The sequence below is a fragment of the Eupeodes corollae genome, chromosome 3 (genome assembly GCF_945859685.1).
Source record: "Eupeodes corollae chromosome 3, idEupCoro1.1, whole genome shotgun sequence".
In the NCBI taxonomy this organism is placed as follows: domain Eukaryota; kingdom Metazoa; phylum Arthropoda; class Insecta; order Diptera; family Syrphidae; genus Eupeodes; species Eupeodes corollae.
In genome coordinates, this window is record NC_079149.1 from 136,717,681 (window position 1) to 136,743,524 (window position 25,844).

The 25,844-nt window shown below is 34.1% G+C and overlaps 2 protein-coding genes across 2 annotated transcripts; both read left to right on the forward strand.

Moving 5' to 3' along the window:
• On the forward strand, window positions 1–19,676 carry LOC129952421 (LIM domain-containing protein A-like). The gene is made up of 2 exons (XM_056064990.1): window positions 1–297; window positions 19,151–19,676. Exon 2 carries the CDS (start codon window positions 19,211–19,213, stop codon window positions 19,661–19,663), a length of 453 nt encoding a protein of 150 aa, XP_055920965.1. The 5' UTR covers window positions 1–297; window positions 19,151–19,210; the 3' UTR covers window positions 19,664–19,676.
• LOC129952420 (monocarboxylate transporter 10) lies at window positions 19,676–25,149 on the forward strand. Its single transcript, XM_056064989.1, has 10 exons — window positions 19,676–20,297; window positions 20,405–20,686; window positions 20,826–20,999; window positions 21,083–21,242; window positions 21,330–21,471; window positions 23,079–23,219; window positions 23,288–23,449; window positions 23,570–23,741; window positions 23,807–24,482; window positions 24,545–25,149. Exons 1-10 carry the CDS (start codon window positions 19,964–19,966, stop codon window positions 24,768–24,770), a joined length of 2,469 nt encoding a protein of 822 aa, XP_055920964.1. The 5' UTR covers window positions 19,676–19,963; the 3' UTR covers window positions 24,771–25,149.
• Window positions 25,150–25,844: the final 695 nt, after the last annotated feature.

Genomic DNA, 25,844 nt, shown 5'->3' on the forward strand with positions numbered 1-25,844 from the left:
GACTTGTGGAATGGATACCTAGGTACATACTCGTATATTCCTATGGTTGAAGGAGCTTTGGACGTTATATAGCGTTGCAATGTTTTGCTCCAGAAATCTTCGTCTTTTTCAATATTCCGATGCTTAAATTTGTCTCTGCAAGTTTTGCGGTGTGTGTGGTGGCGGAGAGTCTTGCTCCTCTCTGTGGCGGGTGTAGTGTGTGGCGCGGAACTTCAACTTCAAGACTTTACAAGCATACGTTGTTTTTTCAGTTTCAGTTTTTGTTTTTGTATATTTTATTCTCACTGTGGAGCCATAGTGAGTTTCATGCGATTTTGTGTTTTATTTTTTTGTGTATGCCATTCCGCAATTCGTTGTCGGTCCTCATTGTTCGGTGTTGTGTCTTTTCGGGGTCTTTTTCGAGGGTTTTCCTTAAAAGCATATATTGTTGCCATTATACCTGGGCTCTGTGAGCAGGTACATCCTTATCCTTTGAATTCTCCGTAGATATCACAATAACGAGAGTAGAGTAGTGTTTTTAAAGTGCGTGAGGTTTTTCCAACTTTTCCGGTATATTTTTCTTCTTGAATTTTATCTATTTAAAAAGTGCTCGGTGTGGAGCCGAGCGGTGTGAATCGGTATCTCCTAAAATCAAGCTGTTTTCTCAGCTTCCCAGGGTCTGAGAAAGTCCGGACGGGAAAAATAAATAATAAGAAAAAAAGACATCTCACGACTTTTAACAGCTAATGGTATACTCGTCATGACCTTAATTAAAAAGACACTAGTGATGGGGTGAATTCCGTCGACACTTTGTCGAAGCTAACGACTGCTGTGAGCGGTGCTATCATCATCATCATTATCATCGCCATCATCATCATCTTTATCGCCGCCGCGCTTGATAGAGAGAAAATCACAAACACAAATCGAATCAATACGAGATGACTTTTTGCCTAGATACGAGTATACGAAGCGATACAGATTCGATCCGATAGAGAACCCATCTGCATCAGCATCAGTATCAGCATCATCGTGCGTCGTCCGCGTCGTTGTCGGTCGCACGTTTGTCGATTGTCGTTTGTCGTAAGTCGCTCGTTTGTAGTTCGTAGTCCATCGTCCGTCGTCGTCCGTCATATCGGAGCCGTTTTGAAATCATAGTTCCAGTATCCATTCGTGTGTTATTCCTCTAGAGAGTTCTTGGTGAGATGTGTTAGAAACTGTAGAGCCAGAGCTCAAACCCGAGCCCGAAGACCTTACAAAAAATCCCAGGCAATTGAATAAATAATAGAAAGTGTTATTGTTATCGTTATAACAATAAAAATAAATTGTATCTAGAGAAGTGTTTCTTTTGTTTTTTTGCTTTTTTGCTTTTTCTGCTTTTTTGTGTCGAACATACAGCTTGTCAAAATATCGCTCGAAAATTCAGTGTAATTTTGTTTTTGGAAGTGTGTGTAAGAAGTGTGCGTGTGTGTGCATAGCTATATAGCGATATAAAGATATAGCGAACAGAATTTATTGACCCGAGAGTTTAAAAATGGTATTTGCGTCCTTGTTCCATTGAAGGAGATAATAGGGTGAATGAGCGCGCGGTACTGCTGATGGAGTGGTGATGTATCTGCGGAGAATTACTTTCGGGGGATGCATATTTAACTCGGAGACTAGTATTTGCTTGGTACGTGTTTATTCACCTGCTTAAAGAATTGTTTTTTTTTTCACTTTAGTTTATTTTTCCGTGTTTGACTTTTTGTTGGTGGTAGGTACTTATTCCTTGTGTGTAATTTAATTTTGTACTATGGTGACTGGATGTGTATGGATACTGGAGGAGCATACATCATCCGACAAATACGTACTTTAACGTACCTGGCCTAGGTACTTATTCGGATGCAGTACGTATGAAATTTTAATTAATTTTTGCAGCAAACCGCAATCTCTCACTCTAGACCCGTACCCGTACCCATACCCCGACTCTCTTATACCAAGTCTGATGGGTATGGTATGTTGGCACGTAATTTCGGTTTGTTTATCGTTCATGTAAAACCACAGAACAAACATCCTGATGCCTGGGATGATGTCTTTCCCTATACCCCTCCTCCCACCCCCCCAAACATCACTCGCTTCGGTATTCGGTCTTTGGTCGCCTTTTTTTGTACCGTCAACAGCGGTTACTGTGAAGTCTTTACGCTCTAGAAATCCCCAATGGACTCGTGGAACATTCTTTGGCTATATGTTGACAAGCGACTGTGCCTCTGCCTGCCTGACTGCCTGATGCCTATACCCTTCTTTCTGCCTCTTCGGTTGTTTGATATGATGTGGGGAGATGCTCCGCTCCGCATTCACAAAATTGGGCACAATGCGTTAATAATTCAGTGAAAAAAAAAACAAAAAATATACGTAAAGGTATATAAAATATATACTATAGGCATCATAAAAGCAAAGCAAGTCTGACAAAAGGAGTCTTTATAGCTTTGGCTCGGTATACAGAGATATATAGAATTAATGGGGATTCCTAGTCAAGATCGTTAGAGAGCTTCGCATATCTCTGATAATAGCCGCTTAAATAGATATTCCATCATTGTTTTGCTGGGTTGAAGGTACCAACATACAGTGGGATAAAATGAAGAAATCTTCTTCCAAGCTGAAAACTTGAATAGTTGACAGTATGGATCTTTTTGGGTAAAGTTTGGTTTTGCAGTTTGTTTTTGTTCTTGCATTCATAGATTAATCCTTGTTGTTTGTATTGTTTACAGTTTTCGAGTCTTGCGGAAATGCAATTTACTGCGTCTGAAATATAAGGAACGGTTTTGAGAAACAAGGAAATTCTGAGAAAATTACGTTTGCAACACATTATATTTTTTATCTAGGGAGATTTAGCATATTTTTGCAAACTAAACTGAAGTCTGCTAAGATTACAAGTATCAATTAATTCTTAAGTCAATTGAAATAAGGATAAGGCTCAAGTATAAGAAAAATGTGTGCACGAGTTTTCAATATTTGAACAAGTTTAAAGTTTTAATGTCATATAATGATAACACTGGTCGGCAAAACAAAACAATTTTATTTATGGGATTAGCTGTCCTGGTTCTAAAATATGCTCCTTTAAAACAGTTAAAGACAACCAAAGACGTTTTTCTTAAGGCTAAGTAAAGACACAATATATCCCTTAACAATAAATGTTTGTTATGAAGTCTTGAGTAAACCTTGTATTTAATTCTTTTGTACGTTTTGGATTTTATGTTTAAATGCTAATTTCTAATCCGAACTTTGATTTTAACAACCTCCTCAAATTTCAAAAACAACGGTTCTTAACAATATTTTTATATTTTTAACATATTTTAAAGATTACGGACAAGAACAAAAATAACAATTGAGCATGAAAAGTTAAGCGTTTTAGTTTCAGATAAATGCGAAAATAACACTTTATGAAGTTTTTCAAAAGTTTTGAGAAATGCTTTAAATATTTGAACTGAATATTGAAGATTTTGAAACCCATTGAAAAAACGAACTATTTTATTAATTAAGATGGCCTAAATCTTTTCAAATTTCTAAAAAAATAATAACTTAAAAACCTTACATGATTGAGTAATTTTGAATTTGGTATTAAAATAAGGCCATCAAAGCCGATTGAAAAAGTTCAATTTGTGCAAAATTGGTCTACAAAGTGAATAAAAGACAAAATGTTTGTACCTGAGTGAACCATTTTTTAAAGTCTTTTTTAAGAAAAAAACTTTCCAATGATGTTACGTTTGCAGCTTAAAAGTGAAAACAATAATTTTAATTAGAATTCGTAAAATTGTTGAGGGGTTTAGACTTTAATAATTATAAATTAAAAAAGAACAAGGAAAACCTCAAAATGTCGGTTGTTTTGAAGTTTTTCTTTGTAAGACATATCATTTGTTTTGCTCATATTTCAAAGTTCTTTTTAATAAAATTCAGTTTTTTTTAATTCAGATTTTCAAAATTTTGTTTTGCAAAATTCTATAAATAATAAAACAAAAATTAAAAAGTATTAAAACCACCTGCTTTAATTTAAGCACAGAAAAACGGTAGGGTACCGTTTAGTATGTTTGACGTTTTGTCTAGGACATTGGCGATTATTTTAGAAATTCAGTAAAATGTAAAAGCCATTATTTTAAATATCCTGCAAGTAATTAAATATAGCTTTAAAAGTACAGTTTCGAAAAAAAAAAAACGAACAACGATGGGTTCCGTTTAGGATGTATGACGTTTTCTTAAAGTCAGTCTCGACTTTTTCAAACAATTTAGTAAAAATTTCAAGACATTATTTCGATAGAATTAAAATTATATTTTCTCTAAACTTAAGATAAAATCAAACTAAGAGGTTTGTTTCTCAGGTTTGTTTGATTTGTTTTTCGTTTCTCACGAACTGTCACTGCTAAGACGTGTTCAGATACATCGTTTTTAAAAACAATATTAGTATTTTGCTTCATGCAACTACTTTTAAGTAACATTTTTTCTTAACTTGATTTTATGCCATTCATAGGTTCCACTGTAGATAAGTCTGATGGGTGGGTGGGCCAACATCCCTGTCGCACTTAATCGCTAGTGATGAGCAGCTAGCATAACAAAGCAAGGAGGTCACACGATTGTGTGTGTCATTTTTTTTTATTTCTTATAGGAACACTCAAAACCGTAATTGACATCAATAGGCGAACTGTCATCGTTGGGTATTTTGTTGTTATTCGACGTAATTCAGTATCAGTTATGTAGGACGTTTTCAATAAGGATGTCGTCGATTTGACGATGGCTATGTCGATGTGTTGATATCGATGTCGCTGATGTCGATATCGGAGTCGGTTTTCCCGTAAATAGATTAGCTAATTCTCGAACGAAAGGACAATAGCAAAATATCTATGTAGCTATGTATATGTATTAGAAAGCGGTCGTTAGCTTGATTTTTTTCTGTTCAATAGATACAATTTCCTAAATCTGGATGTCCTTGTAATAGCTGATAGCATTTTATTTGAAAGCGAAAAGAAACATTTATGCTAAAATGAGCTCTCTTCTATTCTGATGTTCTTTAGTTTAGCGATAGATATTATAATGTAGCCATATAGATATCACTTTATTCAGTTGCAATTGGCCTAATTACAATTTTTGTAGCAAACGAGCGATGGCGGCAACGTTGAAGACAACGAACGACGACGACGACGACGAGCGACGGTACGGTGGCATTGGCCGTCCGTTCGCCTCCAAAACTCATAAAATTCTCTACTTTATGTCATAGAAAATTGGATCGCACCATTATTCACATTTTTAATGGTGGCTCTTGCTCGTAGCCTCGTACTCGTGCTCGTGCTCGTGCTCGTGGTGGTGCTACTGCTGTGGTAGTTTGTGGTGATGGTTTGTTTCTTAAATCTAGGTCTTGTGCGTCAAAATGGTTTTTCTCTGATTATTTTTTCTTGCTGGCACTGCATTTTTCTATACTTTACTATAAGAAGGAAAAATAAAAATTAATAAAAAAAATATTAAATAATGAAGACGAGAAGGCCATCAGAGCCAGAGCTAGAGCATACCTCTGTTATAAACTTATCTAGTTGTAATAATGTAATGGGTTTGCACAGAGCACACAAAAATCGATTACTTATAAAAAAGGAGCTCTTTTGCGAGGATTAAAGTATTAAGGACACTTAATTGAGACTCCTTATTGCGACGACATCGTATATATGAATGAATTTTATGTTTTATTCGTTGTTTTTTCTTCCTTTCCTATGTTATAGGTCTACGTAAAATATGTGTTTCAAGGTTATACAAATAGCGATGTAAATAGACTTGGAATAACCTTCATGTCTTCTTTTTGTAATAATTGTACCCACCTAAGTGTGCCTTTGTTCCATCAAAGTGGATGCTAATGCGTACTTTCACATTTTATAGTGCCTCTTTAACATTCACTTTTTTTCTTGCTTGCTACTCATCTTCTGATGCCTTCTGCCTTACGGACTAATGCCATTTGTTAAGTATTTCTTATTTTTGTTGTTGTTGTTGCCCCATTCTGTGGTTATAATGTTGATTTATGAATTTACTTATTTTTTCGTCTTGTTAAAATTTCGCAATGATCTTCGTAAGACATATTTTTGAACTTGCTTATTCAAATATAGCATTAGTCGTGGGGTAACTGGGTATATGTAAGTGTTACCAGACTGTTTTAAAATATATCCAACTTACGTAACCTTAAATTGGTCTTATTTATCCTTTTAACTGTTGTTTCAAGCAATTTTTATATACTTAGAAGAATAGAGATTCCTTTTATCAGCCGCACATCAAGAATGTGGAAAACTTTACGTGATGACCTGAAATAAGTGAATAAGTCTTGTCGTGAATAGAAATCAGATGTTCATGCTCGGTGTAATTTGATCAGATATTTGTCGTGGCAAGGTTTCAAAGTCGTCAACCCCTTTGGGTCAATTTTCACTCTTCCTTTGCCGCAGGTCTAAACTGCCGTCTTTGAACCTACGATACCAAACCCATTGACGTCGTTTCCGGTAAAGTACTGTCACTATCATAAGCCTGCAAAACATTTGATGTGATTCGATAGGGATAGATGATTTCTTTGAATTAAAGCAGGAAAGCCGAACGCCAAGCATATGCTCTTTTCTAGCATAGAACTGGACATAAATTGCTGATAATGTGTACTGATGGTTGCTGACAGACGTCAAACTTATAAAAACAACAATATGGGGTGTCTATGGTAGCTCAATACGTGCACTAATGCCATCTATGAACCAAGTCTATGAAAGTTTTAGAATGGGTAAAGCTTTCCAAAGTTATTTTTTCAACATTTTAGTTTTTAACATAAAGGCCAGATATAGCTGTCATTGGTTCTTATCATTGAAACCAATCATTGGACTTCTTTTGACATATTGAATATATCTATCATTGAAAGATCCTTTTGTGTTTTCTGATTGGAACCAAGCATTTAAGGAATGAGTTGATCATTGAAAGATAAATTGACAGAAGGGAATACAAAAGAAAATGTAACTCTCAGTGAAACGATTTTGTTCCGAAATGTGAACTCAAAAATAAGCTGTTTATTGAAAACGATTTCTTTATTGAAAAATTAACTAAAAGAAAAGTTCTGTCTGTAATAATTTCCATGGATCTTAAAAAATAACATCTAATCTCAAACATTCAATATTCCTTGGACATGTTTACCAAATCGAAGTCCAGATAGACCGTATTACGGAAAAAGACAAGTCTTACGTTTGGAAAATTATGGAAATAGCTTTGAAAACTGTATGTAGACAAATTTCTCTTGGAAACTTTCCCACCGACAGAATTCTGAAATGCCCATAATTTTCTACCCATCTTCGTAAGCCTAATAAGAGCCTTAGTCCTCAGAAACTGAATTTTTGTTATAAACAAATTTCGTAAATTAAATTTGATATTATTAACGTTTCCAATTTTTAAAGATGGGAAAGTTCCTTGCGGTATCATATTCAATGTCTTTTTGTTATCTCAAAGACGTTTTAAGTCATTTATTTAAATGAGTTTCAAACCGAAATTCAAACAATGTTTTGGATCCTAATTTCGTATTTTTGAAATTTTAAATCCTTAAGTGTAGTTTCCACACTTTTTCCTCGTTCGGCTTCAAAATTGCCCCAAACAATTCTTTTATCAGTCCTCAATCTACAAAACACTGACGTGAACCAGGTAGGTCCTTGATTTCAATAAAATTTAATTACCTAACCTCCTCTCGCTCCGTTGCTTTAACTTTTTTTTTCTGGAATTTTATTGTAAAAAGTTATTTTCTCTTTATTTCTTCTTTTTATTACAAAATTAGCAACATCGAGGTCATTTTATATGAAATAAGAAAAATAAAATAAAAAGTTAGTTTTTTGAAGTGTTCATTAGTGTGCCATTTGGTTGCGGAACCAGAACCAGTACCAGTAACAGAACCAGAGCTATAGCCATAGCCAGAAACTTAAAATGAAACAGAGTCATAGTCAGAGCCAGAGCCAAAGTCAGAGAATGATAAAAATTCGAATTCCATAGTTTGTAACGGAGAGGCGCGCATAATGAAGGAATTCGCATGGAAACTGAACTCTCATTTTATATACCTAAGTATTAAGGATGGATGGATGGATGGATGAAACGGGACGATAAAGTTTAAGTTTACTTTGTGTATTATTTGCGTTCCAGGAAGTTACGTCGCTCGTCGTTGTAGTCATCGTCGAGCTTAGTGTGTATATAGCCTTACGAAGTACCTGTTCAGCCTGTTTCTCGGTTTTAATGAGCGGAACTTTTTGACAATCTCAGAGCCGCATAAGCAAAAAATAAATTATGCTAAATGTCCTTTGTAAACGCAATATTGCGGTAGATACTCGTATTTCGTATTTGGTATGCCTTAAACCTACCTACCTACAATACATTTTACCAAATGATGTTTTTTGTCACCTGAATGCCCAATGCGAAGTGTTATGTGAAGTTGTTATATACTTAAATACGTTGTACATATATATAGAAGTTGGATGATAAAATTTATTCATCAGAACTTTTTCTTTTCCTCAAAGCAAAAGCAAACCAAACCATAGCAAACAAAAAAAGAAGAACGAATAATAAAGGGTACCTATTTAGGACTTTATGTAGAGACAGGCGCGTAGAAAGTTTTTCTGATTTTTATTGGGGTGGTTTTTATGATTAACGGGGGTGGCTGTATAGCTTTATGTGTACACTGTACTACACACTCTTGTACAGTGTTTAAATGCGTATAACAACCCAACACTTTTTGTGTCTTCTTTTTCTTTTCATAAATTAATAGTTTGATGATAAGCAGGAATGAAAAGGGTTGGCAAATGTTTTCATTATATGTCTCCTATGGGCTCTATAAATAGAAGGATAAAACGATTAACAATTTTGAGGAAGCTCTGCATATATTATGAGGATTACTAATTTAGTTAAATCTAAACGAAACGAATACGAATTCGAAAGGGGCTTTGGAAGCTGCTTCCAGTTTTTTGGCTTGGAATTTAAATTATGTGTTTCTATACTTTTTGCACTTGTTCACAAATATTTGGCCAATCTGTTTTTAGAGAACTTTGAGAAAGTTATTTTTTTGTTTGTAATTTTTGAGATAGGAAATACTTATCTGTGGCTATAAGGAAGTTTTTTTGTTTTGAAACTATCCATTTGAAGGTTTAGGGACTCTGATGTCCTGGGTATAGAGAGAAGGATGAAAAAGAAAGCAACGTCTTTTTATCGTAATAGTTCAGGAAGTCGTTATAGATTTTGACATAGGTTCATTTGCTTTTTCCTAATTTTTGGGTAGAAATGCCTCCCCCTTCCCTTCTCACCCAATGTATATTTAAAGGATTTATGAACTTTTCATCCCTGATAACCTTAATTTTAGCAGTAACGCATAAGATGAAGTCAAAAGCATCTGGCTTTAAAAATTATGGGAGCCAAATAATTATGAAAAACATCATAATTTTGTGAAAGTTATTTTCACAGCCATTTTCTTTTGAAACAATTAGTTTTCTCATTCCAGTAAGTTTACTTTGACAGTTGAAAATGAACTAAGAATTCTGAATACGTATACAAATTTATTGTTGCCAATTTTCGTTAAGTTTTAATAAGAGAAAGAAGCTCAACATAAAGCTGAGGGATGTTTTCTTTAGAATTATAGAACTTTGAAATGGTATGTGACAATTTTCTGTTTAAATTGACATTTTTTTATTGGAAAAATAATGTGGCCGTATATCGGCAATAACACGGAAAATGTTGTCCTCCAATTGTTGAATCATTTTGGGCTGATCGGCGGCGTACACTAGCGACTTCACATATCTCCACGGAAAATAGTCAAGCATCTAACGATCTTGGAGCCCAATTCACAGGTCCGTAAATTAAAACCTTTTATAAATCTATTGTTGCTCGAGAGCTGTGTGACACAAATACAGCAGTTATGTTTTTTGACGTATCCTTTTAATTATAAGTGAGGTTCATTGCTACACAAAATTCGGACGATACGTACTTTAAACAGAACCATGGCAGATGACAAAATGGACTCTAGTAAAAATATTGCTGCAAACACAAAGTTCAATAGCTCTTAAAAAACACCCGATAAACAGTTTTTTAAAGTTGTGAAAAGAAAAATGTATGAACAAAAATTTTAAACGATTTAATTTAAGTAAATTACTATGCTCAGTATATTTTAAATGATTTGAGCATAGTAACCGTTTTACTAAAGTTTAAAGCCCAAAATAATAACTTGGATTCTAGCATTTTCCTTAGCTCATATGACTTTTCTTTCTGACATTTGAAATAAATATATCTGTTCCGACGAATTAGGCATGTTTGATTTGTTCTTTTTTTTCGTCATTTACGAACTGTCAATGTTTTGACGTGTTCAGATGCAGAGTTTTAAGTAAAAGGAGATTAGTATTTCACTAAATCTTTTTAGATTCTCCAGAATATTGCTGAGTCCTTTTTACCTTTATTCTTTGAAATGCTGTCGGTTATATTTCAATTCAATTTAGAAAAATATTTCTCAATTTACTGGTTTACTGGCCACAGAATCCTTCTTTTGAGGTTTTAACTATTTGAGATGCATTATTCTGCAGTTTAAATTTAAATGAATAAACATTTCGACAGAAGATATTAGAGAAAAAACATCATTGACAAAAAATCAACAAGAAACACAAAAATCTTAGCACAGATTATAAATATTTAACGAATTTAAAATAAAAACAAACACGATAAATTTTATTCAAAATATTTACATTGCTATTCCAATCATCAGATAAAATCTACTGTATTTGAAGAGTTTGAAAATAATTTGAATATGTAGGTACTTCGTCGTATTCCTCTCTGTTTTGTCTGTTAGATTAAATGTACTTATAAACATATGTATCTATGTACATTATAGGTACTTTGTATCATTTTATCGATGTTATGTCGTCGAGTTTTAAATCATTCCAGTTTCTGTAAATAAATCGGGTTTAAAAAAGAGCAAGGAGTGTATGGTTTTAGCTTTTAGATAATACCCCAGGGATGGGTTTATTAAGGATATGTATAAGCTATTGTGCGGGGCTCCCCACGGATAATAGCTTTGTCACAGTGATAAATAGCTTTCGATTTAATTTATATGACAGTAAATAACTTAAATGTGCCTTGAAACAGATTCCCTTAAAAGAGGGAACAACAAGACGAAGGCAAGTTTACCAATTGTGCAAGAAGACATCCGTTTTTTTTTTTTTGTAAAATTTGGCAGCTGTTCGTAAAAGATCTTCTTTTGTGGACTGCTTTTTTTTTTACTATCGTGAACTACTTTCGTTCCCAAACGTTAACATTTTCACAATTTCTACCCATATGATGTCATCTCATCATTCCTAAACTTATTGTTGAAGTGTCAAATAGTTACGATTCGTAACAATCTACAACTCACTTCAAGAAATGAGATAAAAGTGCTGAACTGTCAGAGCAAATGACTTGTTTACAAACACGTAATTGTTAATTTTTTGGCTTGGGAGAAAATAATGAACTTTAGAGTTATCCCTTATCGAACCATAAAATTTTATTTTTAAAGTAAACCAATGTTTGTTGATTCATTTCGTTTCTTTTATTTATTTGTTTGAAAATTAATATTAAGTTTTTAATGTATTTTTAAGAATACATACATTATTTTAGTCATTAATTTGTATTACATTTCTTAAGGAAGTTAAAGCAGCTTGAATTTTTCGCTATTCATTTTGCGATTTAAATTTGTAAACATATTTTTTACGTTGGTGATTTGACAGTTCAAGGATTAAATGATTCTAATGAATTTTAACAACTCGTATGAATGACACTGACATTAGTTTGACATAACAAAAATAGTAAAGAATAGTTTGAAAAACAACGGGCCAGTAGGTTTTTTTTGACAGATTAGTGGTTTGACAGCTTAGACGTGGTCGGATATTGTTGCTATTTTTAAACGCAGATCCTCTTTCTAACTGCCTTGAAATCGGTTCTGAATGTCTCGGAACAATAAATAGTGTTAGACACATAATGTTAGTCTTGTTTTAAGCAAAGTTCATGTTTTAACCATTTATATCATTATTTTTAACATGTTTCTATATTATTATTATTATTATTATACTTTATTGAACAATATTTACAAAATTGAATAAATATTTTTCAGAGCATTAGTTACCAGGGCCTTCAGCTCCGTGTTTCTATATTCAACAGCAATTTGATAGTTATAGAACACGTTCACATATGTGAAAATGTATTTCTGAACACGCCTACTTCTTTAAGTCACAATGACGTCCGTAATTTGATTCTTTTCCACAGCAACTCTTTTGTTTTACGATGTTATATCACAATTTTGCATCATTCAACAAATAGTGGATCTGTCAAATACGTTTTTTTAAAGATCTGTCAAATAGTTTTGACAGAATTCACAGAAAATTGATTTTTTACCGATTTGACTTTCATAAAACCATTTCCCTAAATTGAAAATTCTAGAACTGTCTAACAATGAAATATCGTTGCAATTCACTTCACGACACTCGTTGTTAATTAGAACACCAACAAAGTACGCCCCAAAGATTTGTCTGGCCTGTACCCTTGTCTATGTCATTTGTCACAGAATCGCTCTTGGTTTTTTTTATTGACCTTTGCAAAACATAAAATATACCTACATATGTAGAGAACATACTCTGTGTCTGTGTGTTCTATTTGAAAGAGGGTAAGGCAAATGTGGAAAACGGCTATTTGAAAAACTGCATATATGTATAAGCTTAAGAGCGCCTCTTAAAGTACAAATGTAGGTATGTAGAAGGGGTTGCTTGTTTTCAACGTTTAAATGGTTGTGTACGAGTATGGAAGGATGGTAAAGACAGCCATACAATAATTTTTCTGTAATTAGCATTGTAATGATGACATGAAGGTCAACTGTAATTGATAAAGCATTTTTTCTATGTTATCCTCATGCAGAGTAACCTAAATTTTAAGGAAATAATGTTGTTTTTCAGTATTCTTCTAGTTTAAAATAATTGAAAGGACTTTTTTGTGTTATAAGATAAAATACTCTCCAGCGAGTCCTATGGTTTTCTAGCATGAAGTGGTTTTGTTTTTAAATATATTTTAAAATATAACCAGGTTAAATTTAAACAGAGAAAAAAGAATATTTTATGTGCTTTTGAATCTGAGTGCACATTCAGGATTCTGGAATTTTCATCTTCTTTTTGCTTCCAAGGATAATTTCATGAACGTGTTTGGTTGGTATGCATGCATAAGGGCAATAATCTTAAAGCGTGAAAATTTCATACAAATAAAGGTCGTTTTAAAATTGTACATTACTCTACTATGCCAATGTTGAGTTTTTGTTTTATAACCCGGGGCTTAGACAAGGAAGTAGATGCAGAACTATTAGCATTATTATATCTAAACATGAGAGAGAGAGTAGGTACATGATGAGTTTAATAATTTCCACGAATAATATTATGTTGTTTTGTTTCCACATAGTTTTCGTGTTTTTCTAATAAAATAAATATTTAACATATTCCCAAGTTAATGGCATTCTTGTGCTTGCACATACAAGGATGTTCCTACATCTATTCAAAAAACTATATAAAACGATAAAAAGCATAATATTTTCACTTGCCTCAAGGCATACGAATATAGTGTACATGATTTCGTTACTATGTAGACTACAGACGACACGACACGACGACGACCAAAATACCCCTTGGCGTTATGGCAGTATTTTTAAATTATATTCTACCTACCCATAAAAAACTACACCATTTGGTAGTCTGCTGTTGACGTTAGATCTGTTCGTTTCAAACTAACTGTCAAAATATGGAAGAATGTCAACTTCAATCCAAACATCAAAACATCCTCACGACTTTATTTTTAAATTTAGACATTTTTCTCATGAAAAACTAATTTCGTGTGTGTTATGATATAATCTTGGATCAAATTCAGAAAATGGAATACAAAACTCTGTACTTAAATACTTTATTATTTATAATCTTAACAAGAAATTACAATAACCTACATATTCTTGAATATATTCATATAAAAGAAAGGATTTGAGATCAGATAAAGAGTCAAACCTAAGCAAAAAGCTACACAATACAAAAAGTGTATAGAAACCATCAAGAAAAGAGGCGCATAAAATGTGGGTGGATTCATATGGAACATTTATAAAAGAATTACAACCAGAGCCCTCAGGGATGCAACCTATACACAATACTAAAAATCAGATAGTGTATACAAGTACAGATACCTGTCAGTTGAAGACCCTTGCCATCTGAAGTGGGACATAAGACCATCATCAGGACGACAAAAACCAGGACCCTACATATGTACATATATTATATTATATGTTGTGTACAAAGAAAGAATTGATTTTTTTGTTTTTTTTTTGATCTGAGAAAGTATTCCCAGATGTGTCATAGAAAAATACGATAGAAAGCTAAGATATTTTATGCCAAACGTCAGTTTAAAATAAAGGGTCCCTTAAGAAAAACCTACCTAGTACGATATATGGACTTTGGTTGGATTTTAAGCGCCTCAGACATATCCAATGAAATAAAAACAGACGAGTCACATAATAAATTTTCTATACTCGTTCTTAAAACCTTTCTTAAACTTTTAAGAGCGAGAGATAATGATTATTTTTTATTGTTTGCTATCAAATTGTATTTTATTAACATTAATATGTAATGAACATGAATAAATTCTTATCGATACAATGACATTTGTTATTTTGAATAAATAATTGTGTAGCTTTTTATTGTCATTGTACAAATAACTACACATCATAAGGGTACGTCTACATTATGTATACAAACTCTAACTATAACTCTGGGTCTGTTTTTGTGGGGAAGGTAACTCAAAAATACCAATTTGTTTGCTTTTTTTGAGTGGGTAAAATGGACGGAAGGGGGGAATATGGTCCACGGATATGAAAATACATTCTATTTCCGAAAAAAAAACAATTGACATATTTTAAAGGATGTACTTATGTGAAATTGCGGTAGTCGCACATGTCAAGATGAATAATTGATAAATCTTCGAACATCCTTGACAGCAAAATTAAATTACACAAAGAAGAAAAAGAAATGATGTTTAGGACAAAAATGTCCCTGACTTTTTCCTAATCTAATAAATGAATGAGAAAAGTTCTTGCTCATGGAATCTTTAAGTGAATTTGTAAGATTGTCCAATAGGAAATTACAGAGTTCGCATTTAATTTATTTTAGTTAAATACAACATAGATTTTTAGTGTCAACTAAGCAAAACAACATTCATCGATCTAAACGTTAAAAGGAGAATAATTTGTGTTTATTATTTATTTTTGTCGTTCTATGTTTTTTATTTTTGTATAACTTAGTAGAGCAATCCTCAGAAAACGACTTCAAAGACTGCCTTATGTGCGGCTTTAAATAAGTATTGAATTTTGAATTCATCATGCGATGTTTCTATGTTTTTTCTTCTATGCTCACTTGGTGGCAAAAGCACATTTTAGAAAACTAATTACAGGGATTTTTGTTAAATACTTTTCTATCTAACAAATTTTTGTTGCATTCGAATTTGTTGCCGTAGATGAAACAGTTCTAATTATGTCATGCAATGTTTTCTATGTTTTTTAGAATATATGATTTAGAAATTCTGCAAAAATATTTTACATTGAAATGACTATTCGTTTACTTAATTATAGGTCTATGAACCGAAAAAGGTAAACACTTTATATGTTGAAAGGTTTATGCTTCTAAATTTGTACATTAATTGTGACGAGCTAATTCTCCGTTCTACGTTTTCTTTGTTTTTAACCGGCTTCGAGAGGGTGTGATAACTATAAAGTAACAACGATTTTCTAAAGTAGAACCGACAAGTTTATTTATTGTAGAAAACCATTTTTATTGGGTATTTTTTAAGAGCTTAAAACCTTTAAATAATACTACAAGAAATAAATATTGTTGGAATGGTTTTTAAATGTCGTGAAACTTATTTTATAAATATAATTTCTCGGAATAATATCCGCAGTGCTTATGAGTTACATAGTTTATTCCGCCACTTTACTTCACTACTTTTTTTATACATCTGTGGCCGAGAGCCATCAAATGATGCTTGAATGTTAACCTCCAATGCTTCCAATGGTTAAACTTAGTCCCATAAAAAGTAATCAAGAAGCGTTAGCTCACACACCTGAGGTAGCCAGCTAACTGGACAACTTCTGGTCAAAAGTCTTCATTACATTAATTTTGTAATAAATTGATGGTAAAGGAAGCTGTATTACAAATTGCGTCGTCCTATTTATACAAAATATTATCGTCGATGTTTTTCTAGTTAATTTTTGGAAACCGAAAACTATTCAGCTATTACGACAGCTGCTTCTACCTATGAATGTCACCAGCGTGTAAAACGCACAAAAAGTCAATTTTAATAGAAGTAATTGTACTGCAGTTTTGCTTATAAGATATTTATCTAGAAACGAGCTTCATCACCAAACACTGTAAATAGAACGAAGTAGTTTATGAATTTCGCGAACTGTTGAGAACATTTCTACATTTGGCAGTGTTGCTCTGTCGATACACGATTCATAAATTGTCAAACTTTGAACTATCGAGCGAACACTAAAAGGGTTTTGTATACCTTTTATATCCCAAAGACACAGTGTGAGCATAAGGAAAAGAAGGAAGGGTTGGATAAGAGGCGTACATTGGTTTTAAATTTCTGAACATTGCAATGAGAGGGAAAGATAGTACTAATGTCAGTAGTACGGCTAAAAAAATAATCTCTGTACTTCATAGTACGGCCAAAGATAGGCTCAAGGGTAAACTGATGGGTATTCTTAGAAGCACGGGTATTACGATTAAATTGTTTAAGGGGAGGAATTCAACTGGCTATTTCACTAGACATAGTCCGTTAAAATAACGGCAAAAAAGGGTGAGGCAAGAAACCTTGCGTCGATGTTTGAGTGATGTAAACGAGTTGATGATGTTAATGCCACCAATCAATTTAAACGCTCTATTTTGAATACTGTCCAAGAGGCTTAAATAAGTTACTGGAGCACCAGCCCAGAGAGAGAGAGAGAGAGAGACGGAGAGAAACATTTCTTGCAACGTCTCAAAAAAACCTTCACATCTTGCTGCATTTTTGGCAATATCGCTTCACAAAAGGTGGTTGCTGATTCCGTTTCGTTGATGCAAGTGCCACTCATAGATATAGTGGCAAAGAGGGTTTATCTCGCTTTAACGATGCAAGACAGCATTGCGTTTTCGAAGCATTAAATTCCACACGATTTTTTATTTCACATTGTACAATGCTGTGTGTATGTCGTTATAGTTCCACATCCGAAGAGGAGGGTTGTAGATCTGGAAACGAAAATGAAAAGCTAAGAGTGATATCGTCAGCGAAAAAATGTATTGGATTAGAAGTAGCAGAGAGGAGATCATTTATAAAAATGAGGAAGAGGGTCGGAGACAAAAGGGAGCCCTGGGGCACACCATTATTTATTTTATGAGTTTCAGAATTGAATCTGACCCAAACAACTTTTATTGAACGGTTCGTAAGAAAATTTCCAATCCAACGAAGAAGAGATTCGTCGATACCGAAAGAGCGCATTTTCGATAAGACAGCAAGATGCCAAACTTTATCAAATGCTTTCGAAATATCAAGTGCAATAATCTTACTTTCTCTAAAACGATGTAAAGATTTGTTCCACTGTTCGGTGAGATGAACCATGAGATGACCAGTGGACCTATTTCTACGAAAGCCGTATTGCCGGTCATTTAAAAGCTTCCGTTCCTCAAGATATTTCTTAAGCTGATAATCAATCATCGTTTCCATGACCTTAGAAAGGAGAGACGTTAGTGCTATCGGTCGGTAATTTGTGGGAGAAGAAGATTCGCTTTTTTTTGGGATTGGCTGAACAACTACTCGGAACGAGCCCAGAAGAATAGGATAGATGGAAAAGCTTATGCAGTGGTTTTGCTAGCGTGGAAGAACACCTCTTCAGAATAATAGCGGAGATACCATCTGGGCCAGCGGATTTATGAATGTTGAGATGTTTAAGAACTCTCGCCACAGTTCAAGTACGAAAAAAGATTGGTCCCAAAGAATCATTTACAGGGTCAAGAACTGGGGGAGTCATGACACTACCCGGTAAGGTGGAATTTTTGGTGAACTGCCTTGCAAATAAGTTGGCCTTATCAATAGAGGTAACTAAAGAAGTGTCATTGACAACAAGCGTACGAACCGAGGAAGAGGGAGAATTCCTCATGTTTTTTTACAAATGACCAAAAAATTCTTACTGCCTTTGGGACATTGCAGTATTTTTCGCCGTAATTTTTGGTCATGTAAGAATTTGGTCCATCGAATATAGGCGTTGCAGGCATTCCTGGCTTGCTTAAACTTTTTCCGGTTTAAAAATTTTCTTTTATTGAGACCGTCCCAGTTGGCTTTCTCGTACTGCCAGACTGTGGAGCTCTTTCTTTAACTGGATTTGTTTGACACGAGAAATTAGCAGATATGACACTGTGGTCCGATGTGCCTAGAACGAACTTCTAAGTAACTTCTTGTACAGCTAAAGAATCACCCTTTATAATAAGTTTAACCTCCTATTATTTATTTAATCCCAAATTAAATGTAGATTTACGTTTTCAAAACCGTTTTATTAGTATACTCGTAATTGTGTTTTGATGCATTCCAATACTCCCTTTTAGCAAAAATATTAACTGTTTTGTTAGAAAAGTTCATTGGCCCTTCAAGAGCCTAAAAACATCGTCACCTCTTGAATATTTCAAAGTTTTTTTTTGTTTTTTGTTTATTTTTTAATAACTTTAAGGGCCATTATATATGAATTCAAAAAGTACTTAAAACTTGACTCGCTTAGTATGAATAATACATTTATTAAAATAGCATTTTATCTCACCTTTGAGTTTAAATCTATACATGAGTTGGTCTGAACAAAAACAAAAAACTTTTTCCAGTTCGAACACTCTTCTCCTCTTCATATATAACCTATACAACTCCTATACCCACAACCCATCCAGATTCAGATTCATATTCAGATCCAGACCTAAGTCATATTCATCATCATCATCATCAGTATTAAAATGTCATTTTATATTGTATATTTATATATGTATATGTACATGGAACATCCTGTTGTAGGTTGTATTTTTAATAAAAAAGTAAAAACAAACTTTTCTGACACTTTCAACAGGATACACAATTCTCTTCTAAGAGATAATGAGTTGGAAGTCTTGAATAAAAGTCAATTAAAATGATTGAAAAGTGCACATGCAACCGTAGAGAGAAAATAGACTTTTCAATCAAACAGAGGATGAATGATTGTTCCCTAGTCCAAAGACATCAAGACACTCCGACACCGGAAAATCCTATATCCCATAGTTGTCCGCAACTGTCGTCGTCGTCGTCGCCGTCGCAAATTTATTCGAATATTCTTGGAAATAACAACAACAACAACATAAACACTAACAACAACTGGAATTGCAATTGCAACAATCGGCCCGATCACCAGGACCAGCATCAGCATCAGTACCAGCAACAGAACCAGCACCAGCACCAAAACTACCTTCATCATTATCATCATCATCATCATCAAGAGAACATTGGACGACAATGCATGTGCGCCAGTGGGAGCGATAGTCTTCGACATTTCAACAAAAACTGTAGCATCCAGCCACCTCACCATTGGCCATCGAGCACAGTGTGACAAAACCAGTGCTCCAGTAGTATCGACCTTCGTGAACCCGAGTCGGAGACAAACCGGTTGCAATTGCAGTTGCTTGCCACCTCGGAAGGTGCTCCTCCTAACCCATCATCTGCAGTTCCTCCTAATGCGCTCACCACCAAAAGATACATTTGTTGTCATTGTAGTTTTAATAACAGACCTATCATCTGGTGGGTGTCGTGTCCTCGGCTGTCTTCCATTGCATCGTCAACGAAATTAGACACCAAGCCAAGTGCATCCCATTCGGACCTGCGTCAGCTATACAAAGAAAAACCCACCGCCATGAATAATTTTTATAATTCTTATAACGCTTATAACCAGCAGCATCATTTGCATGCAGATGATCCTGTGTTGCCAGCTACTGTTCCCCTTCCTCCAACATCGCATCTGCGAAGACAGGCAGCTGCAGTGTCGAGGCCAAGCTTTGGCAATGGCAACCTATCGAATCAGCACTCCCAATCAATCACGGCCTTATGCAATGTTTTCGATAATTATTATGGGAATAGCTTTACGTGTCAATGTCATGGAAACTTAGGGACCCCAAAAGTCCGATCGGATCAGTGGTTCGAGGAACCAAAGCCCAGGGAGCTACCACCACCGCCCAGCTGCTATTCAGGTTTGTATCATTAATTTTTTAATTAACATGCACAATGCACAATTCACCATGACACAATGACACAACACAATCCATAATACTTACTACACATTGTCCTCTTTTTCTAGGATACGAACGAGGGAATAGACTGACCGATGATGAGGACTCAACCTTTCCTGCAGGACTCCTGGACCGGGAGTTCCATATGTTGCACCGGAATATACCTGCCCTGCGTAGGTCTGGTGTTGATATCACCACAATAAGACAGCATTTTTACCCGGACGGTGGTTGGGGATGGATCATTTGTGGGCTATCGTTCCTAGCACACGTCCTGACCTCAGGATTGCAGCTCTCCTATGGATTGCTGCTCTTCTATGCCACTCAACATTTTGGCAACAAAAGCGAAATAGGTGAGATATGTTGTTCTTGTTTTTTGTGTGTATATCTTTATCACTGAACCACACCGCACCATACCGGGAGCATGGCACCATATAGCCATTCCCTATTTTGCCATTTTCGCATTTTCAACTTGAACAATTCGAATTGCAGATTGGTTAGGAGCATTAAGCTGGTCGGTATCCACAATAGCTATTCCAGTTGTAATAGCATTTTGCAGAAAGAAATCGACTCGGCTTTTAGCTGTCATTGGAGGTTTGGTGCTACCGTTGGGTGTCCTTTTCACATCGTTTGCCACCCAACTGGGTCAGATGTCTTTTAGTTATGGTGAGTTGAGTGTCATTCGATATAGGAGGGTCGTGAAGGTGGAGCCTTTTGATTCCAAATGGGTATTTAATTTATTTTTCCAGGTGTCTTAATAGGACTTGGAGTCTCAATGGTTCGAGAATCGTCGATCATAATGATTGGAAATTACTTCAAAAAACGTCGACAATTTGTCGAAATGGTGGCCATGTCTGGAGAAGGAGTTGGATTGGCATTGTTCTCGGTAATCCTTAAGGAGGGCGTTGGGTGAGTGTGGAATGGAATTTGTTTTCAGTGAATTTCAATTACTCATTATTTTACTTTTTTTTCGATTTTTTCTATGATGTGATTCAGCAAAATGGGTTGGAGACTTGGTTTGCAAGTCATCGCAGCAATGGTGTCTGTCAGCTTCTTCATGGGTCTATTGTATAGACCGGCTTCCCTCTATCATCCACAACGTAGAGCTATTCAACATTTGAAAAATCAAAGAAAAAAAGTAAGTAGTTTTTAATTGTTTGTATTTATTAAGTTCTGATGCCGAGATATCCAATTCTTGCTTCTTCATTTCTGATATATATTTCTAGATATAAATTAAATAATGTTCAAAGTTTATTTCGTTTGACTTTTCCCGATGTTCACCTATATACACTACACAAATTATAATACAGTAAAACCAGGTTAGGAGAAGTCCTGTATCTCCGAGTATTAATCAGCCAATTAACTCAAAAACACTCCACTTCATTGAAACTAATTTAAGTAACGAAACCCGAAAAGCCTGAAATATATTTTTAAATAAATTTTGTTCATTAAACATTTACTATTAAGTAAAACAAATTTGGATGAGATTTCATAGAAATTTAGCTGAACGCTTTCATTTCTCTTTTATTTATTCTTTCATCTCATTTTCACCACAAAAATGTCATTTGAATTTTTAAACAAGTTTTTAAAACAACTTAATTTTGTCAAAAGATAAATACAATTTCTAGCCTTAACAGCTTTTTTTTCCAGTTCTTAACGGCCAAAAAATAGTAAAATTTTGATTATCAAAAATCGAAAATAAAAATGTTCTCAAAAACGAACTTGACATCTTTTAACGACATAAAACCGTTATTTTGTTTTTAAATTTTCTCAGGATCAATTACAGATTTTTTGAACAAGCTTTAGTAGTTCAAATAATATTTGATGATAAAAAATGTCTAATAAATTACAATACATTTTTTCTTCAAATTTCGAAACGGATTAACATTTTTTAAAGAAATTGAAATCTAAAACTGTACTAAGGGCCAATACTTCAACTTAATTAGTTAAAACTCAAAGTTGCCAATACTATTTAACTGGCAGCCATTTTGACAGCTGTCAAGTGACTCTTTTTGGTATGGTTTGAAGCTTCCATATTGTGCAATTTAATTTTCAAAACAATGGTTCTGTTTGAAATACGTACTTACATCCATATTACGGTAAATCCACTTTTGGTTAAATGCATACTTCCTAAAAACAAAACTGCCAGAACAGCTCGCTAGCAGTTGGATTTTTGAAGAAACCGTTTGGTAACCACTTATTTTCACGTTACAGTCCCGTGAATTGGTCCAGTATCTGTGGTATTGCAAGTTCATGTCGATAAACCTTAAATGTTTGACCACTTAGAGGGCAACATTAGAAGAAGGCCAAAAATGATGACAAAATAATCTAAAGTTAGATTAAACTATGTTCAAGTCATCTTTGGCTATCAGAAATATGATGCTTTCGAATACAATACATTTAATATCAATTTACAAAAATCATCTTTGTTTTAATCAAATTTCAAGTCATACATATATCTCTTAAAAACACCCTTTCAAGAAAATTCACGTACAGTTCATTGGCCAAATATATAAAGTCAGTTTGCTTAAACATAGTATAAAGTTTGAAATTTGCTAAGGAATGTGTGCTTTTGATTCTTAAGTAGTTAAAAAAGGGCTAAGCCACATATAAATTAAACATTTCAAAAGAAAATGTCTGTAGAAATTAAGAATATGTGTGATTTAAATATTTTAAAAGCGTTCAATACTTTTCTTCTAAGACACAAATATTCAAAATAATTTGGTTTAAACCATTTCGTTTCAGGTCAAAGAAAAAAAGACAATAGTTCAAAGCCCAAAGAAAAGTTTCATAGATCTCGTTCCAGCTAGATCAACTACAGTTAGAGTGCTTATAATAACTTCAGCTGTATCGGCGCTGGGAATTTATGCTCCAATATTTTCAATGGTAACGTAGAAAACTATTTGTTTCACTCATGTGCATATTTTTAAAAATCCACTATTTTTCATTAACAGTCACTACATGCTGCCAAAGAAGGTTGTGACATCCAAGACTTGGTGCTCCTTCAAACATTCCTTGGGTTATCAACAACTTTAGGAGTAGTTATAGCTGGTTCAGTTATAAAAAGATCTTGCAGAATCAACAATACTTTGATTTCAGTGCAAATTGTTTCTCAGGTAAAGTTTTTTTTTCTTCAAAATATATCCAAAAGACTATTTAAACGATTTTTGTAAAATTAAGACATTTTGATATTTAAGATAACTTTCTAAAACTGTATTTTGTTAAACTTATTTCAGGCTTCATTGCTCGCAGTAGCGGTTTCTATATTGTTTCTTTCTTTTGTGCTCGGATTTCGACCACTTTGTGTGCTCTGTTGGATATACGGAATTGGATTTGGAGGTTTTCGATACTCGTTGAAAATGTTGGCTCTGCAGCGAGTTAAAGCTAAATACTTTACAAAAGCATGGGGTAAATATTAATTTGAACTTTAAAATATTTGAAACTTATCCAATTTTTTTCTTTTCGCAAATTAGGCCTTATAAGAGGAGCAGAATCACTGCCGGTGATTATAAGTGTACCGTTGACGATGTTTTTGAATGATTACTCATTGAAATATGGCCGAGCTGGATATTTTATTTGTTCAGCAGCAGCCGCTATTGGCGTTGTTCTAATATTCTTCGTTGGCTATTCGAGCACTAGACAAGGCATTTCAATGAAAAGTTGCAATAATGGCACTCTAAGATCCCAATATTCCACTGCCAATAGCAACTTCACACCGGACCTTCTCAATCGAAGCTATCTAAATTTACCGGCTGCTGCTGCTGGCGGTGGTGGTGGTGGAGTCGGCGGTAGTTGCAAGTATATGGGACAATGCGGCTGCCAAGCGTGTATGAGTCTCCTTCAGAGGAGCTGTTATAACTGTCACCAAGTACCTAATATCCAACCCAGATGTCATGCTGCTGGAACTAGTCATTTTAATCCCTATACAAATTCGTACTGTTTTAACGAAGGTATGATGTGTCCTCAGAAGTACAACGCTCTACGGGAAAACCAAGCTCGTTGCCGGAAATACACGTTTGGATCGGGCAGCATAGGGGCCAATATGGGCAGAAAGCTACAGAAGAGTTTTTCATTTGTTAGCAATCCATGTACTGCCACTTGTGTTTGCACCTATCCAGAGCAATATTGTTTACCATGTACTCCTAAAAGGTATACAAATAGTTTTCAAACTTTTACGATGTCACTTAAATTTTTAAAAATTCTCATTTCAGACCAAAACAAGCTTTACATCCAGGTTCATTTTCTCGAAACTATGGCGGAGCTGGTTCGTTGTGCCATTCGTCGAAAAGTCGCAGTGTTCCAGAAGGCCTATCCACATTCTCTCAGTATTGCCGTTGCCCAGCAATGCATTGCCAAACTTATAACTATCAACGTCAAAGGTCACAATCTCTATCGAAGCCAGTTCACTTTGTCGAGCAAATAACAACTTCTGTCTGACCCACAATTAAATACAAATAGGATCAATATTAGAAAATTTATGTAGAACCTCTTAAACCTTTTTAAAACCCTAAAAACCCGACCCCACCCTAAAAACGCCATCCAAAGATTCAAGGATTTCTTTAGAGTATAGATCAATCGTATTATTTATTACTAAATGAAATAAATAAATAAATAAATTAATTAATAAATAAATAAATAGAAGATATAACGAACGATATACACAAATTGTGTTCACCAATATCAGGCATATCGAAAAGTTCAAGTATTAGAATGTATTCTATGTATATAATATATAAAGCTCGATATAGGATTTTTATATAATATAATGTATAATAGGAGCTATAAAATCAATGTTTATCTAATCAATTTCTTTTTTCTTGTTTTTGTTTTGTTTTTTAAATACAAATAAATCAAATTTTATTGTCGAAATGTTTTTTGAAAGCCCATCCATACAAATATTACACATGGCAGAAAAAAGAATAAGGAAGAGCTTAAGAGCATGGGTTTGTAAATTTAAGGATGTTTAATCAGGAAGACAAAACACAAACAAACATCCTTCCATTTTCAACTAATTAAGGTTTCAAATCAAATTACATTGGTATTGGCTCTGCTGCTTATGTAAACATTATGTTGTCAAGGATTCATTAAATATTTAGAAGCTTTAGCAACCATGTAAAGATGTAGGATGGAATTCCCTTAATCAAGGCTTTTTAAAAAATGTTTTAGCTTTTAATCAAAACCAACACTTCGCTTTTTTTATACGAGGATTTGTTCGCTGAAGCAAAAATAAAACTGAAATACCAACAATTTAAGAATTAATTTTGAAAATGTTTTTTTCTGAATTATTCATCAAATTTCATTATTTCAAAATTTTATAAACGGTTTGAGTTTAAATCAAAGATAATAGACCGAAAGCTGACAATGGTCATTTTTAAAAGACTTAACGAAGGCTGACAATCAAATTTCAAAAGTGTACTGTTTTACCGATTACTTTTCGCTAAATTTAAAAAGTTGTCATAAAACAAAATGGCATGTGATATTTGATAAAGGCTGAGATTACTTAAAAATGGA

Excerpts from the sequence above, each read along its gene's own strand:
- LOC129952420 (XM_056064989.1), top strand. The coding sequence starts at position 19,964 with ATGAATAATTTTTATAATTCTTATAACGCTTATAACCAGCAGCATCAT. Across the intron at positions 21,243-21,329 it reads ATCCTTAAGGAGGGCGTTGG|CAAAATGGGTTGGAGACTTG; the intron begins GTGAGTGTGGAA and ends GATGTGATTCAG. Across the intron at positions 21,472-23,078 it reads TGAAAAATCAAAGAAAAAAA|GTCAAAGAAAAAAAGACAAT; the intron begins GTAAGTAGTTTT and ends ATTTCGTTTCAG.
- LOC129952421 (XM_056064990.1), top strand. The coding sequence starts at position 19,211 with ATGATTGAAAAGTGCACATGCAACCGTAGAGAGAAAATAGACTTTTCA.